The 18151-nt window shown below is 39.1% G+C and overlaps 1 protein-coding gene across 1 annotated transcript in view; it reads right to left on the reverse strand.

The window, feature by feature from the left end:
- Positions 1 to 954: 954 nt before the first annotated feature.
- The window catches only part of LOC119740299 (ankycorbin-like), a 32521-nt gene continuing 15324 nt past the window's right edge, over positions 955 to 18151 (reverse strand). The window contains exons 5-18 of the mRNA XM_038215565.1: positions 16567 to 16689; positions 12838 to 12908; positions 12026 to 12132; positions 10510 to 10697; positions 9816 to 9925; positions 9223 to 9309; positions 8554 to 8670; positions 7511 to 7552; positions 7126 to 7224; positions 6556 to 6625; positions 5700 to 5845; positions 4033 to 4251; positions 2339 to 3433; positions 955 to 1546 (exon numbers count right to left, since the gene is read on the reverse strand). Coding sequence (XP_038071493.1) covers positions 1472 to 1546; positions 2339 to 3433; positions 4033 to 4251; positions 5700 to 5845; positions 6556 to 6625; positions 7126 to 7224; positions 7511 to 7552; positions 8554 to 8670; positions 9223 to 9309; positions 9816 to 9925; positions 10510 to 10697; positions 12026 to 12132; positions 12838 to 12908; positions 16567 to 16689 — 2549 coding nt within the window. The 3' untranslated portion in view covers positions 955 to 1471. The remainder of the gene's footprint in view (positions 1547 to 2338; positions 3434 to 4032; positions 4252 to 5699; positions 5846 to 6555; positions 6626 to 7125; positions 7225 to 7510; positions 7553 to 8553; positions 8671 to 9222; positions 9310 to 9815; positions 9926 to 10509; positions 10698 to 12025; positions 12133 to 12837; positions 12909 to 16566; positions 16690 to 18151) is intronic.

Here is an 18151-nt window from a genome sequence, read left to right on the forward strand (position 1 = left end):
ACTGTGAATTTGGTTCCAAATTTGGAAATGGCTACAACAAATGAATATATTATAAATATCCACATTTCACATGTGAACAAAATTAAAATAATGCATTTAATTTATAATCTTTACGTTCTGGTGGTCAAACTTTGAAATACGACTTTAATTTTCTTTGTTCACAGAAACTTATTAAAATCTACAATAATCTGCGTATTTGGTTAATCAGGCAGTGATATGTTATAAACATAATGGAAAACTGCTTTTTGCACAAACAGTGCAAGTTAAATTGTTCGTTTGTTCTTAAGTGGAAAAATAATAAATATCTGTACAATAATTTTATATAAGCACCCTTTTCTACAAGTTGACGAAATACTTGCGTGCTAAATTTATTTGACATACTGTCCAAGTGCGTCATTCAAAATGCAAAAACTAAACTTGATCTCATATAGTTTGATACAAATGCATTCCTTCTCTATTTTTGTTGTGAAAAGGAAGATGAAATTGCTCTCAATTAATTGATAGGCACCTTGTCTTATTCTAAACTTGTAACGATATTGCTTAGAGACAGTGTGGTAGTCCAGGAAATAATAATGATAATAATAATACTTACATCGGATTGGACATAGACTTGTGCACACAATTTTTCAAACTTAAAAATGCCCTAACCCAATATTCCCTTGTCCTTTTTCCACGAATTTCGGTATGTTTACTAATTAGACCACAAGCAACAAATATAACCAAATTGCGACCTTAAAATTGTGCCTCTAAAGGGGGGCTGTGACATTAGGGAGAAATGAAAATGTCTCCCTAATGACCGATGTCTCCCATCCTGCGAAGAAATTATGATAACATGTCTTCTTAATGGCACCATTACACGCATAAATTTTGAGGGCTAATCGTCCTTACTCGCAGCAGAAGCTGAATTGTGAAGGACGCAGCTACAACGTCATCGAGCCGAAGGCATGTAAAGGTGCCTAAGGCAGCCGCAATACGACCCATGTCTTACCACAGAGCACAGTGTTGATTTTTAAATAGGGAGGAAACCAGAAAACCCACAGAAAAATCCTTGTGGCACAGGAGACAATCAACGTACAACTCTACTCACATATGAGCCCAGCCGGGAATCGAACCAAGGCCACAGTAGTGAGAGGCGAGCGCTTTAAGAACTGCGCCACCCATGCCACCATTTGATAGATCGCAAGTCCAGTCACAAATAACAGGGTATGAACAGTAACAAAGGAAATGTCACATTACATTTTAATAGTTTCTGAGTTGACATGAGACTGGATAATTTGTGATCCCTTTGACCCATCCCAGGTCCCCCAACTACCACACTGCTTAGAGACCTCTTAACATCATCTTAATTGTTCACTGAATTTATTGGATGGAAGCATTTGGGTTACCAGTGATGCTGCTACTGGCTAATACTGAAGCCAGGTACCAGGCCTTCGTACATGTAGTCTAGCACCTTGGGTTTGACGCCGTCTTGTCAGACAAATTCCTCGCCTCGTCGTATCTTGGATATCTTCACCAAAGAGTCGTGAACCTTGGGATGCAAGTCATCCTGCCAAGAGAGACATCAGGAAATTTGTTTTAATGAAAATGATTAGTTGGGTCTACTAACCGAGAGAGTCGTAGTTTCCTGGACATTCTTGAGACGTTCTGGTCAAATGAGACAGAACTTGGCAGAGGTCGAAATGAGGGTTTGCAGGAATTGGGAAAGAGAATAACATTCTCCTCATAATACTGTTCGAGGCAATTCAAACAGACAATCCGTTGACAAGTTATGGCTGTTAGAGTTCGTACTTATTGACATATGAATAAAATCAAATTCCGAGAAAAGGCCTTCAAAGTTGTAACTGTTTCGTAGTCGTGAAAATGAGAGATGCCATTTGTTTCTCTTCAAAAAACTTTCATTGTACAATTTTTATGCGACTTTTTAAAAATGTGTAGACATATCAAAGGTTACAAATATCAATAAATCTGAATTTCTTTCATTACTAAATCTGACAATAAAAAGAAGAATCACTATGGCCTGTGCCCAGTTCTGTCTCATTTTGCCAGAAAACCTCACATTTGTGCTAAATGAAGCTAAAAGAATCCCTCAAAATCCATGTTCTTTGTTTTGTTTTTAACTTTGAAGAGCATCACTTCTCATCACTTCTATGTAAAGTATTAGCAGAGGCCCAACAATCCTCAATCCTGCAAAAGCCTTCCCAATTTCCAGCATTTTACAACATGGATAGCTATGGTTCTCACAGATCAAGTCAAGTACTACAAACCATCTACTAAAAAAATCGGAAGAATTCAAAATCCTTTTTATAACTGTTGATGAACAAAGCAATTCCATGCCTACCTGTATAGCATTCAGCAAGTGCGCTCTGTACACAGATACGATCTTCTTGTACTTCTCCTCGGCCTCTTGCAATTTTTGCTGTAATCTGATGACCTCTTTCAGGTCACTGACCCTTGACCCTGCTCCACTGTCCACTCCTGGCCCCTGCACCTGAGCCTTCAGTTTCCTGTTCTCCGTCAGGAGTTCCGTGTAGCGTTTCTTGCTGAACCCTACCGACGCTGGCAGCTGGCTCTCAAACGTCTCGGCTTGTTCTTGGATTGTCCTCCGTAGTTGTTGATTCTCGGCGACCAGCTCAGCGAACCTCTTGGCTTCATCTTCTCTCCGACTTTCCTCCCTCTCCAATCTCTCAATCTTATCTTTGAGCTTCTTGTTTTCCACCGGCAGGTCACTCGTGTCGTTTCCCCCGTAGCCTCTCTGTTGCGATTTTCGTAATTCCCGTCTGAGTTCAATCATCTCGTCGTCTTGTTTCCTGATCTCATCCTGAAGACGCCAGTTCTCTTTGGTTAGGTGATCATACCGGTCCTTGTCTGGGCTGCTGGCAAGGTTAGCTTCTTGGGTCTTCACGCTCTGTCTCAATCTGTGATTCTCCTCGATGAGATCATCGTATTTATCCTTGTCAACGCCCTCGCCGATTCCGTTCACCTGACTCTGGGACCCCGCCTCGAGCTTATCCCGTTCCGCAAGGAGCTCTGCGTATTTCTGTTTCTCCCGTCTGGCCCGTTCGTTCAGTTGCGCGATTGCTTTAGACTGCTTGGCCACCATGTTCTCCAGTCGCGCCTTCTCGGTAAGCACAGCTTCGTATTCCTCCGCCGTAGTGCCCAGTCCATTCTGGGACTTTTCACTCAAGGTGCCCTGCAGCTGTTTATTCTGGGCAGTCAGTTCCGCGCATTTCGTCTTCAGCTTTCCGAACTCCTCCGCTTGCTCGGCGAGAACCATGGTGTGTTTGGTCACGGTCTCACCCAAGTCTTGCTTCTCTTGTAAGAGGTCGTCATACTGTCTCTGGAGGGCGCTGTTCGGAGTGCGAGTGGGCGTCTTTCGGCCGTCCTGCATCACTTTTCTTTTCAGCCTTTCATTCTCATCGGTGGAAAACGCCAGCTGTCAAAGGACAAAGTTTTATCATTTTATGCCTGAACGGATTAATTTATGGCTTTTTTTTTTAGGCGAAAGCAACGATTCAAGACTCGTTCATACTTAACGTGAATGCAAAGGCAGAGCAAAATTTTAATTTGTGATCATGAATTGTTCACAGGAAAATTCACTGGAGATAAAATGGCTCAAATATTGCAAATTTGCACAGATGACAAAAGTGGGACAAAAGTGTATTTGTGTTTGCTTTCAGACTAAGTTGAACCAGTCTTCAGAGGAAGTTTAATGTATTTTTTGAAAATTTGTAATCAAAAGCCATATCCTCTCTCTTAGTGATCCCTAGCGTTGCTAGTATCGTGACTTCAGGAGTGATCCCTGCCTACATGGCATATACGGGTTTATGGCTTTTGACTAGCGCCCCTTGAATAAAAACACTAACAAAATGGGGAACCGCCAACATAGGCCAGGATTGCTCAGTTGGTAGAGCACCTGTACTGTAATCCAGAGGTCGCAGGTTCAAACCCCGCTCCAGTCAATTTCTTTGTTCAACTTAAAAAAAAAAAAATTTTTAAAGTAATTCCAAATCAGTTTAATTTTCTCCCACTCACCCTCTGTGACATGTTAGCAATCTCATCCATCAAGATGTTGTTGTTCTTCTGGAGTTCTGCCAACTCCAGCCTGTTCGCTTCCTTCAGTTCCTTGTATTCATCCACACCGACCACATCACGCCCATTCACAGCATCGAATTCCTCCCTCATGGAAGATAGTTCCTCTTCTAACTGGGCGACTCGGCTGTCGTCCAATTCCGTAGATGTGTTGGCGACACTCTAAGATAGGAAATAAGAAAACTTAGGTGAACATTTCACATGCAAGTGATGGGTATACTCAAAAATCTAAAATGAGATTACAAGAAATTGCTAACCAGATAATGGACAGGCTTAATAATGAGGTTGTGGAATGCTGAAAGTCGTTTTGTTTTTTTATATTTTTTTATTGTAGAGTAGACCCATATATATATATCATAATGACAAACTCCCATTCTTTTGTAATGTGCGTTTATATGTTTATAAAACTGAAATTCATCGAGTAATTTGTTGGTCGGCGAGCGCATAATTGAAATCAACAGTCGTCGGGTTCTTTGTAAAATCAGAAAAACTGTGACGTAATAAACAGGACTCGTTTATACTACGCTGCATAGGGAGTCCTGTTTATTACGTCACGATTTACTATGTTTTGTATGCTGCCCCCAATGACGACTTTTACACAAATTGCACGTTCGGGTCGAAATAGGACCTAAAAAACAGCTCTCAAAAGTACCTTTTGTATTCATTTCATGACAGAAACAATAGTCGTTTTTATTTCATTACACCTTAGGCTACATATACCCGAAAAATGACGGAAATGTCTCCGAGCATTCCACAGCCTCTTTAAAGACATAAAGGAGAAAATGCAACTAAATCATGATCAAGATACACAAAGGCTGCACATTGGTCTTTCTACAAATTTGGGATCCACTTTCTTTCCTGTCCCCGTTACATCTGATATCTATGATTTTATAATTCTGGATGTACTCCTAAACCCTCCTGCTATTTAAACAGTCACAGACAGTCAAATTTCCATCCACTTCCCCTGCTATACTTTTAACACGGGCTAGTCACCAGCAGTCAGATCGTGTATCAAACAAGCACTGTGACTAGTCAAACTCAGTCAACGACAAACTATGAACAGACAAAGCAGGCAAGTTGTAGTCACAGCTGGCTGATCAATCACCCGGAGTCAAAGCATAGCTGTATCAAGTTACTTTAAACAGTCACAGCCAGTCAATACTGCTTTACGTAGGCTGGGAATTCTTAACTGTTGAAAACAGTTCTTTGGACTACTTGGCACAGAATGTTTGCATAGGAGGCTTAATGCAGTTGTCCTCCAAGAGAATGAGAATAGCAAACTACTTACCCATGAGTTTATACCTCTGGTTCTTTTCAGAACCATTCTCTTACTTGAGAAATTATTCGCACATGGTGTTTCCGCAAACCTTCATTATTTAGTATCTCCACCATGCAAAACCTCAAATCTTACTTACTTTATACCCAACAAATGAAAATTATTTGAAGTCATCCTTAATGATGCTTCAATGGCAAATTACAAAGTAGCCAGGTAGCAGGGACAGGAAAAATGTCAGACTTTGGAACCTAAATTTATGGAATGAAACATATGCAAATACTTTTCGGGAAATTCTTTCACATTTGGAGATTTTTCTGCACTGTGCAGTTCCTACCTTCTTTTTGAGCTCTTCATTTTCCTGGCGGAGGGATACTATCTGACTGCGAAGGATGGCCACCAGTCCTGTACTCTCACTGCTTAACCTGTTTGCCGTATCCATCCTCTTGGCTGGCTTGACTTTCACCGCTGAGCCACCAGTGCCTGAGACAATAAATTCAAAGATGTAAGTGACGTCAAACAAATTTAAACAGGTTTTACAGAAAAGCTTTGAAAGAAGGATGATCTTCTGTAATAATAACAATAATTTATTAAAGGGAAAATACAACATTTGCAAACATCAAAAAATAAAACTACCAAATCATTTTGAAATACCTTGCTGGACTGTTAGTAAATGACAGTGTAAAGCATCCTGTAAAATCATGACACCTGGTATACTGTCATTTTCCAGAAAAGTGGTATTTTTGTATCAATTTCCAACGCTGATCGGCTGATCAGCATTGGAAAAAAACTGGCCTTTTTTTCAAATACTGGCCCCAGTTGACCATCGCACTTGTTTGCAATCGATTACACACCTATGAACGGGTACAAGCCAGCTAGACTGGTTCCCTGACCTTACAATTTCCCAATATATGTAAACTGCTGTTTCTTCTTAAATGGAGTCAGGGAACCAGACTACAGGAAAATGATTGTTTTTCTTGGTTTTATAGCATTTTCGAACCCAAAACCTCAAAAAAGTCAGTGTAACTATATTTGCTATATATTTCCAAACCCCCAATTCCATCCATTTCTGAAAATTACAGCAAAAGCAAATGATGTATATTCCCTTTAATTTATATAGCGCAAATTCTATAAAAAAATATATTCAAATGTGCTTTCCATAAAATTCTAATGTTAGGAATTCAAGATTTTACCTGGGAGGTCAAACAGGTCGTCATCGCTATCGCCCCAGTTACTGTCAATTTCATCTTCAGTGACGTCACCCTGCAAAAAAGTAAGGAAAACAAGAATTGTGAAGGATGGAACATTTTTCTTTGAGAAGGAGATGGATATAAAACAGAGAAATAAGAAAGGTGCCCGACAACTCTGACAGGAATCTAACCAATTTACAAAAAATTTAATGACCTTCTTCAGAGGCATTTCAAGGGCAATTCAAGAAAAATAAAATAGATTACCAACTGGCCCTACTACATATATTGCAGTCAGTGAGCGGTTTTCAGCAGTTGAATTCATTTTCAAATCAACAAGAGGCGGAAGGAAGGAAACAAACACTAGCTGACTCTCCAAATGAAACTATAAACTGGTTCAATTTCCTCAGCTGTGACATTTCTGCAGGAAATTAGAGGTCTACAAGAAAAGGATGTGGCACCAATATGTTATCTGCAATGCCAAATGCCTGAAATCCTGTTACTGCCGAGCTACAAAAGAGAGTTTAGAACAGCCAGCCTATCCGACCAGTGACAGAAATCAACGTCATAACTCACCCCAACTGATGCAAGCCGTGTTTTCAGGGTTTCGATTTCAGCCTCGGCTTTCATTCTCTTGTCTTTCTCGGCTTGTAGAGTTCGCTTCAGATTCTCAAACTGATCAAAACAAAAGACAAAGTAATATTGAGTAATCATACCACAATTGATGAATAAACTACAGTCACAACTCTTCAGACATCTTCCGATAATAAATATTTTGGTCACTGAATCTGTACTGTTCACAAACACTTTTAAAATTTCCTTCATTCTTCAACAAGAACCAAGTACAAAGACTGTGCCAGAAACATCTGTCGCAAATTTCAGGATGGCACTAACAAAGATACCATCAACTTCTTTCTGAAAATGATGAATGGCAAAGAAAAATATGGAAAAATCTACCGACCTCCTCTTCAAACTCTTGATTCCTTAAGTTGTCTCCATGCACCTGAAAAGAGAAAGACAAAAAACACAGATCAAATAATCATTGTCACACAAAGAGTACCGACCAGGGCTACAAAATATCCAAGTGAAAGTGCGCTTCAAAAATACTGGCTTCCAAAATGAACATTAACCCTAACAACCCTGAGCCCATCAAGCTCCAACAGCGGGTTTTGCTTGATTTTGGCAGGGTTGGTACCGAACACTGGCCAGCTGGTGTTGGACTTTGATTGACTGGGTACCAAAGGCCCAGGGAGACCCTGTTGAATTTTGTGAGGTTCGGGGCAGAAGGCAATGAGATTTGTGAACACGTTGGAGTTTGAGGGAGTTCACTGGCGTTTCTTCGTGGGTATGCTCACCCACGGTCCTCAGCACAGTTTGTGGTCAAATGTGCATGTACATGCGAGTTCACAGGCATTTCTTCGTGGGTACGCTCACCCACGGTCCCCAGTACAGTTCCTGGTCAAATATATTGCTTTATTTTGTTAGGTTTGGTACCATCCCTATCCAATCACTCGACAATGCATAGGCCCATCCATACCAAGTCAATCAAACTCCAACAGTTGGAGTTTGGCAGGTTTAGTACTGTTCCCCGTACAAGGCCTGTTGGAGTTTGGCAGTTTTGGTACCAGTGCTTACAGACCTGTATGCAGCTGTTGAAATTTGTTAGGTTTGGTATCCTTTCTAGTGCAAGAGCCTAGGGGGTTAGGGTTAAGGGTCTGTAATGCAGGTCAGAGGGATACATGGGATGGTACACAATGTTTTGGCTTACTCTATAGACAAATCCACGCGCGTGAGGCCCCCTTCCATGGCAAAAGCATTGTACAAGCCATTGTACAAACTTTACCTGAACAATAGCTTCCACAATAGTTTCGCCATTAAAGGGGGCCTTCCTGAAAGAAGTCTTCTGTAGGCCGAATGGGGTGGAAGTGTTACCATTGATAATCTTCAAATTATGTGACTTGAGTTTTCTGGTACCAATTTCCTTATCACATGAATTTCACTGACCATGCTGGTTTGCTGTAGTTGTTGCTCCAACGCTTTGATCTTTTCCTGAGCTTTCTTGTGATCCAAGGTCACACGGCTCAGCTCGTCATACAACAGCTCATTTTCCTCCTCCATTTCCTAAAATCAAAACACAAATACATTGTTTTATTCATCCATATTCACGTTCTAGAAATCTCAATTCTGACCTTCTCCGGTTGCCCATTCTAAAATCTTCAAATAGAATTTGTGATGAACAGTGAAATCTAACTTATGGGCCATTCTATAAATTTGGGGTTACATCAGGCATCTATGATTTTATAATTCTGATGCATCCTCCAAGGGTGATTATGAATAGCAAACTACCTACCCAACAAATAAATTTGGACCCTAAATTTTATAGAATTACCATTACACACACTTAATGTAACACTTATTTGTGGGTGTTTGATATTCAAATATGAACAATTTATTTTTATGAATCGCACATTTTATCATGGTTCATCTTCAAAGCCCAGAGCAAAAAGAAACCCCTTAGTTATGTTCTAAACAAAAAAGTCAAACTTCTACAGAGTTTTCCATAGAAACAAAACAGAGTTTTCCATGGAAACAAAATAGTAGGTTATCTCAGATTAGATATGGCTCTTGCAAGTTCCCTTCAGTTTCCTGACCCTGACCTTTGACCTGACTGACCTTGAATTCTTTGGACTGCTGCGATGACTTCACTGACGAGGCGGAGTTCTGCTGGTTTGTCACAGCCAAATGGTGCAGATTACCATTCTATAACAAAAGCATTCGGAAAAAAATTAAATTTCACAGTTCAAATAAAACAGATTCTGGTCAAATCCAGTCCCTTAAAATTATCTTCTTTTCTGGATATGAATGATGGATTTTAAAGGTAAAAAGGATCGTTTGCTTCTTGTGTAATTTTTTTTCGTTTGAAGCAACAAAATTGCTCAAAATCTTAAGGAGGGGAACATAACAACTAACTTGTTGAAGTTTCAACTCAGTGGAGAATACACACTTTGAGAAAACAGAAATGTATACACAATTTTGGAGGTCTTGTAACTAGATTCTGTTGCTAACGTACATAAAACACTGTACCTGTGGGCACCACCTTCAATGATTGTTTTCTTCCCAGCAATACTATTCAAGGCAGAATAATTTCACAGGGTATTAGGTACCAGTCCTATCTTCACTCCGAGCAAGATTTTTCTCGTTTAAATCGATAGGCACATTTCCGGGTAATTGCAAATGTTCCTACGAGCCTTTAAGGGTCTACATACCTGTTGCCTTGGTGATCTGGGAATAGGAGACTCACATCTACCAGCATCGAAGCGGTCGACGAAATCAATGGCGTCTGCTTTGGGTTCGTTGTCTGTCTCGTCATGGGCTTCTGTAACAGTTCAATTCAATTCCATTCAATTCAATTCACTTTATTTTCCACATAAAAAAAGGCAATCAGAGTTAAATATGTACAAAATATGTGGACGGGGATCCCTAAAAAGCAATGCTTGTCGAGTAGAGATCCCCAGTTACAATCATGCAAAAATATACAAGTTACACACACACACAACATATAAGGACATAACACCAGACATAAATATGGGAATAACATGCAGCTGCAACCCCGTGAAAAAAAAAAAATTAATTACTTAAATAATTTTCCAATAACTTATTTTTGTATTTGCGCTAAAAAAGCGAGAGCCTGGAGATATTTTTCAGGGAAAAAACAACAGAGCTCCACAGCTTGGCACCCTCATGCCTCACAGTTGCCCTAGAGATTGCAGTACGAGTGTAAGACCGATGAAATTCATTAAACTGTCTTGTAAAGAAAAAGACAAGCAATGCAGGCATTTCTAGTGGTAGTGTAACTGAGACATTTTGATTGATGATGAAGATTTTGGTGGGCGGGGCAAGGAGATGGGAGGAGTACTAGATTCCTGCTTCTGGTATGGTTAAATAGCGCCCTCTACTTACTGACATCCCAAGTAGCCACAGACGGCGCCGACTCCAGACATTCCTTCAATTCCTCACCGCTGCTTTCCTCGGCGTAGTACGCCGCATCGTATCCCTGGGCATCTGTAAGGTCCGTCCTGGCTCCTCGCTTGACTAGGAGATCCACAACGTCCTTGTGATTCTGCTCACAGGCCATCATTAGAGGCGTTCTATATTTCGACAGAAGAATCGGAGTCAGTCAACTCTACAAAAACATGCTTGTTAAAGGGTCCAAGCAATATAATTTGTTTTAATGTAATCCTAGAAAATGCACCTTTGTGTCTCACTTAAATTTATTTTCAATTTTCATTTTGCATTTTTTTTCAAGACTATTTTGGTGTCTTTAAGATATTTATACTATTCCAAATTTCAATAGTCATGAGCAAAAGTGTGATGTCATTTTCATAGGCAGAAACGTCAGTGTTACAGTTGCCCCAGCATCAACAGTGTTTAGAATTTTGAAGTTTTGAACTGGTAAGTTTCTTTGCTTTGGTGATACACTGTTGTATCAGTACATGACCAAGATATTAAGAACAAAATTTATGCACAAATGTTTGTAGTTACCAAAATTTTGGGTTCACAATTTGAACCCCTAATTTCAAGTGTGTGCTCCTATTGTGATATCACAGAAATAACATACTCAGTTGTCAGAAAAAGCAAGGAATATTTTTAAATGTTTTTAAAAAGAGGACTTTACACAAATTTCACCAAAAAGGTATGTCTTATATTTTTCAAAACATTTCGAAGAAATAGTTATTTGCAAAAGAATAATTCCCAACGTAAACTTCATGTCATGAACACTTAAAATAGACAGTTTCTGTAGCAACCTACATTGTGTTTGTAAACACGTAAACATTAATGGTGAGTTATTTTGGCTGATCTATTGAAAATTTATTGGATCCTCGACCCTAACGACCCCAAAGCCTCCAATCTCAAACACATGATTTTGCAAAACAATTACAAGGTCAATTTTACTCAATAAGAGGCATTCAAGTATGTCTCAATTCTGTTTCAGAATTAGAATTTTGGATTGTTACTTTATTTTAGGTATTAAATAAAAAAAATTAAACATTTATTTCCTCTACACTACAAACTAAAAATATGGAGTACACAGGTAATACATTAACCAGTAAAGTTTGCCTAAAATACAGCTTCAAGCCTTGAGGTATGATATTTAATGAGCTCCGTGCGCTACCAAAAGAGGGCGCCCTTTTACCTAGCAACGACGTCCCATGGGCGGGACATTTCGCTGGTTGACACGCACCGTTCCTTGTGTGTGACACGCGTACACCAGGGGATTTGTTAAATGTACACGCAGTGGCCGCGCTTTGCAGCAAATGAATTGCAGTCAGGCAAGATGGCGTCTGTCGGTCACCCCCAACTGTACTTCCTTTGCCGGTGAGGGGGTACTTGTGAACGGAGCGGATAGAAACAACAGTCAATTTACTTCATTCTTTATCAGACTTCAGATGGTGCATTGCAAAACTGCTTTACATACCTCTGCAAATGATCCTGTGCGTTGACATTAGCTCCTCTATCTATCAGGTCTTTACAGATCGCTAGATGGCCCAGCTGGGCAGCCATCATCAATGCTGTTTTCCCATACTAGACAAGAATTCAAATAAGAACATTAACCCTCCTGCTATTTAAACAGTCACAGACAGTCAAAATTGCCATCCACTTCCACTGTTACACTTTTAACACAGGCTAGTCACCAGCAGTCAGATCATGTCAAGTATAAAGCACTTTGACTAGTCAAACTCAGTCAACAGACCATGAAACGACAAAGCAGGCAAGTTGTGGGCACAGCTGGCTTATCAATTACCCACAGCTAAAGCAAAGCTGTTATCGAGTTACATAAACAGTCACGGCCAGCCAATCTTGCTTTTGTAGGCTGGGAATTCTTAACTTTTGAAAACAGTCACTCGATTGATTTTGACTGAAAGGACCACTTGGCACAGAATGTATGTTTGCATAGGAGGGTCAAATAAGAATCATAATGTGTGTCTACAGCAGCTGCTGTGTGCTGGGAGACTTGGCCTAGTGATAAGTATTCGGCAGGGTCTTTGGTTCGAATCCAGGCTCTGTAGGGATGTTAACCCTTACAACCTGAAATCTTAAAGAGTATCATATATATATCAGTCTCTACTACTGAACAACGGAATACGGTGAGCATGTTTTTCACGCTTCTCAAAAACATAATTATCTGGCCCAATTTCATGATCTTGCTTTGGGGTTTGTGAAAATTCAAACAACTTGAGAATAAGATCCTTAGATCCATAAAGATTAATTACTGAGTCAGCGTCTTACTTCTTCGGTTGCATCAATCAAGGCTTTTGCTTTCAGTAGAACCTTGCTGCAGTCAGAGTGGCCTCCGAGAACTTGATCAAAGAAGGAGAAAAGGAAGAAGAATTGGAACATTATCAAATCGGTAGTCTTTCAATCATTTTCCCAGTAATAAATCTCTTTTTTCCCCAATGCCATTCAAATGTAATGAAGGGATGGCATTGTGATGATAGAAAAATAAGATATGGTGTTAGCAGCGTATGAACCATCAAGGATTCTGACAAACAGTTCAACATTTCATAATGAAAAGCACCTGAACCTAGCAAATTGATTAAAGATGCTCTTGACATTTTTGGACCATACTTAAATTATGAATTTAATCTTGGTCTGAAGCTTTTAGTCAGGTGGCATATGGTCGGAATCGTGACCGACTGGTCCAAAGCACCAAACTTGGCAGATAGATTCTTATAGCCCTAGAGAAGATATTTAGAAGGGGTGACACCTGAAATTCTTTTGGGAAGGGTGCCTAATTTGCATAAATCGTTAATCCCTGCCGTGTAATATATTTATTCCCATATTTGGGTATATTTTTAATTTTTTATTTTTTTTGCAAAGTGTATTTTGGTGATTCTACTTGCATATTCTTACTTCAATAACATTTTGTAAAACTTATAAGTGACTGAATAATTAGGAGGACATAATAAACAAAAAAATTGCTACTATTTTACCCTAAAGTTACGGGCATTTACCTTTTCCTCAGATATCATCAACTAGTCTCGCCAAACGTGGGTATTGATGAGCTTCAAATTCACAAAGTTACTTACTGGCATAGTTACCCTAACAAAAATAAGTGGGAAATCAAGTGAAAATTGATAACATCTTGATGTTTAGCCCAAAAGACCAAAAAAGGGGAGAAAATGTGGTGTCCGTAAATTGGGCTAGTACGGGAAGGGTAACGTGGGGACTTGAACAAGATCAACGAAATCCCCCTAAATAAGAGATTATAATTGTTGTTTACAATAAATTTGTCTACGCCAAAACGTTTTCTCAACAATAATTAGGGGAATTTCCTTGAACTTGCTCCAGTGTTCCATGTTAGGCAACCCTTCACCTACTTGTTAGCCCAATTTATGGACACCTCGTTTTTTTCCCAGTTTTTGTTTTCTGGGCTAAATATCACAATGTTATCATTGTTCACATGATTTTGCATAAGGTTTTAATAGGGTAACTGTACCAGTAAGCTACTTGGTGAATTTGAAGTTCATCAGTGCTGATGTTTGGCAAGACTAATTGATGATATCTGGAGACAAGGTAAATGCGCGCAATTTTAGGGCATAATAGTAGCCATTTTGGATCGTTACTATGTCCTCATAATTATTCAGTCACTTATATGCTTTGGAAAATGTTATTTAAGTGAAGATATGTAAGTAGAATCGCCAAAATACACTTTTCAAAAAAATAAAAAAATAGAAATATACCCAAATATGGGAATAAATATATTACACGACAGGGATTAACGATTTATGCAAATAAGGCACCCTTCCCAAACGAATTTCAGGTGTCACCCCTTCTAAATATCTTCTCTAGGTCTATAAGAATCTATCTACCAAGTTTGGTGCTTTGGACCAGTCGGTCACGATCTTGACGAAAATTAGATCTAAGCCACCTGACTATTTCCACTGATTAATAACATTTTAAAAACTCCAAATAAAAGAAAAATAAAAAAAATAAATGCAGCGAATGGCAGAAAAATGATGGCAGGGAGTCTTTGAAGTTTGACTTACCGGTATATTTAAAGGGGCCATGCAATGAATTTTTCTTAGGAAGATATTTTGTGCAAGTTCCTACTCCTCTTTGTGTGAAAACTACCAATTCACATGCCTTTTTGGTTTTAATTATATTAAAAAGTGCACTTCTTTGGATATTTAAAAAGTCTGTGCTTTTCCGGACAACTGAGGGCGCTGTTGTTGTGATGTCATTTCAGGAAGACACTGTTCAGTTTACGTGAGCCCAAAAATTTGCTAATTGAAAACACTTTTGAGAAAAGTTTGCTAATTGGCTTACTGCCATGTACAATGTACATACGCAACAACGAATCACCAAAGAAAAGAAAATCTACAACAGCGAAGTATCCAAAATTCTGGCAACTTTTGGTGCAGAAATAGCTGTAACATTAATTGACATTGAAGTTTCTGCCTGAAATGACATCACAATTTTGCTCATGAATATGGAAATTTGTAATAGCATAAAAACCAAAAAGGCACCAAAATACCCTTGAAAATGGCAAAACAAAAATTGAAAATAGGGTTAAATGAGACACAGAGTTGCATTTTCAAGGATTGCATTTAAAAATTACATTACTTGAGCCCTTTAATTTATACATGTACATGTAGTCGTACTATGTTTATACTTTTCGAATTTATACTTTATATAAACCAGCCCCAACATCCATTCATGTTTATCTTGTTTATTCTTGAGCATGTCGCAGAAAAGCATGCATTTCCTATCCTTAAATTAAAGCCATGTGTCATTTCCTTGGACATAATTACTAGGTATCACATTCTTTCCGGTAAGTCCAGGTATTATTTAAGACTTACACCGGGTCTGCTTGTCACCTCTCATTCATAAATCTGAGATGAGTCCACGTTATGTACATGTAAATCATTGCTGTGTCTATAATTTCAAGGTTATTTTGGGTAGATGATCAACTTTTTGGTTCCAAAAATGGAACAAGTTTAAAAATTCTGCATTGACTCTTCAGATGTACGCACGTTTATCATATGTGTGCAGTCATAAGGTTTTATTCAAAGACTCAATGTTAAAACCTTTTGAAGAAAAGATGTTTCCGCAAATCCTATCTCAGGTAAGCCATTGTTATCCGGTCTTCAAATATAAAAAAAGGAATATATTTTCACAGACACACACACAAAGCGCTGATATATTTCAGCACTGCGTATGTAGTTCCTTTTCTTTTGGCTTTTGATGTGTTCAGTATTTCACAAAGCTACCTGGGCCTAACACTACGGGTTTGAAAATCTGTACGGTTAAGCTTTTTTTTTAAGGCGACTGTTAGTTACGGGCCCGGTTCTAAAGAGAATGAAAATATACTTGTAAGTTTTGGACTTACCCAACTAGTTAGTAACGTAAGAAAACAACGGCAATGTCATAGATTGAACTCTCTAGGGACTCAAACGAAAGAGTGGCCCTTAACTACACAATCGCCTTTCTTAAGATTTGAAAGAATGTTGCAACTTGATGCCACTTTTTTTCTGCACATATCATTTCAATAAAGGTCCGTCATTGCGAAAATGTTGAAAAGACATGAATCTGGGCCTGAGAAACATTTCCAATTTTGTTAGGAAATACTCTCCAAAGACTTTGTACGCAACCGCTGAAGTGGCCTCGGAATACTACCTCTTTCCTTAAGATTTTGATGGAAATATTCTAGAAGACCTCTTAATAAAAAACAGGTTAATCTTCTTGACCTTTTGTTTTAAATTTCAGATCTTTTGAGGCAACACAAGAATATTGTCAATTTCTGAAGGGGCTATGTGGTAAACTGCTACACAAACTGTTGTGTTCTCAAAACAGACTTTTATCATGAGAACTCTTATCGGCCACTTTTGTAACAAAGATATGAACAATGACCTCTGTTTCACTGGCTACATTTCTTGAACTAGAGTCAAACTGAGGTTAGTTTAAAAATGAGAATTTGTGGACCTAGTTCTACAAGAGCAAGAAGATTCAATTTACCGGCAAGATGAAGAGCAGTTTTGCCAGTGAGTTCCTTCGCATTGAGGGGAGCATGGGCAAGGACAAGTCGTTGGACACAGTCAGTATGGCCGCCCATACAGGCGTAATGAAGCACCGTGTAACCTATAGTGTAGAACAAATTAAAACATGAATATTCATGTAATTAATCACTGGTACTCTGAACTGTAGCCGGTGTCCTGCAATGGCTATTACATTCTTGCTTGTTGGTATGTTGACTTGTTTGATGGTTTCACTACTTGTGAGCTTACTAGCGTACACCCTGGCTGGATTGATTACTTTCTCGCCAATGGGATTGTTACTGGATTTCTTCCTAGCATGCTGGCTTGTGGGATGGTTTCTTTGTTGCTTTCCCTGTTTGATTTTCTGTTTATTGGCTGGATAGACTGTAGAATGTCATGAATGTACCAGTGATCTGATACACGGTACCCTGTGGAGACATGTGTATAATAATAGCAAACAAAAGATTGTATACATCTCCACAGGGCAATTTCTATAGATGAATACGTCTCCACAAGGTTATCACGAAATATGGATTTTACTCAAAAACTAGGAATTTTCAAGGAATGTTGATCCGTCGCAAATTGAAGTATTTTATGTAAGGGATATTAAGTCCGAATTTCAGCCCAGGAAATTAATTCTGGTTAAAATAGGAGCATTTTGAAACTACATTTTCAAACTCTAAATTTTAGTACACGAGAACAAACAAATGACTCCACAAGGATACAAATTCTAGTATTCGTGAACTTGCTCTCCTGAACCTCAGGTAGGACCACTGATCTCTCTATATATAAAGACTGGATAGCTAATAAAGAGCCGCACAATGAACGAATTTGACGCCATATTGGTGAGACCGGCTGGTGATCTACAAAGGACAAGTTGCCGTCTTTATAGACAGCATGATTTCTTTTGTAACGTCAAGGTTCACTTGACTTATATTTTGACCACCCCCACTGACCAAGGCTACAATTTTTCTAACCTCGTGGTTACTTTTTAAAATGCCGCAAATCACTTTTTCGGCGTTTTGAAATAATAGTCACTACGGAAATGTGTCCCTTTTAGAACATCATAATATGTGTACGTGACCAAAATGCGCGTCAACTGTTGATACAACGCGTGCGTATTTACGCGTAGAACGTTCGTATTATACGCGGCCATCTTCGTGAGACCGGGGGCGAATTGGTCAATATGCAAAGTCTACTGTGTGAATGTTGTATGCATATCCGCTATCCAGTCTTTATATAGAGATCAGTGGGTAGGACCAACAGGCAACAGGACCAACTTCCCTACTCATTCAACAGATCCTTTGCATAAACCGCCCTCACTAAGGACAATTTTTATTATTTCAATTCGGCACAAAGTGTGTTCTCATGCGTATAACATGGGAACAAAGACCTGTGCCCAATTTTATGGCTCTGCTCAGTTAGCCACAAATCCCGGCTTAGTGCAACAGATAATTCCGTGCTTACGGTTAGAATTTTTCACAGGTTACCAAAGGAAGTTTGTCCTCTGCGCATGTGTCCATCCCGTGACTGAGGACTCTGTGCTTACAGGGTTAGCAGGGAAT

The sequence above is a fragment of the Patiria miniata genome, unplaced genomic scaffold (assembly GCF_015706575.1).
Source record: "Patiria miniata isolate m_02_andy unplaced genomic scaffold, ASM1570657v1 HiC_scaffold_5, whole genome shotgun sequence".
Classification (NCBI taxonomy): domain Eukaryota; kingdom Metazoa; phylum Echinodermata; class Asteroidea; order Valvatida; family Asterinidae; genus Patiria; species Patiria miniata.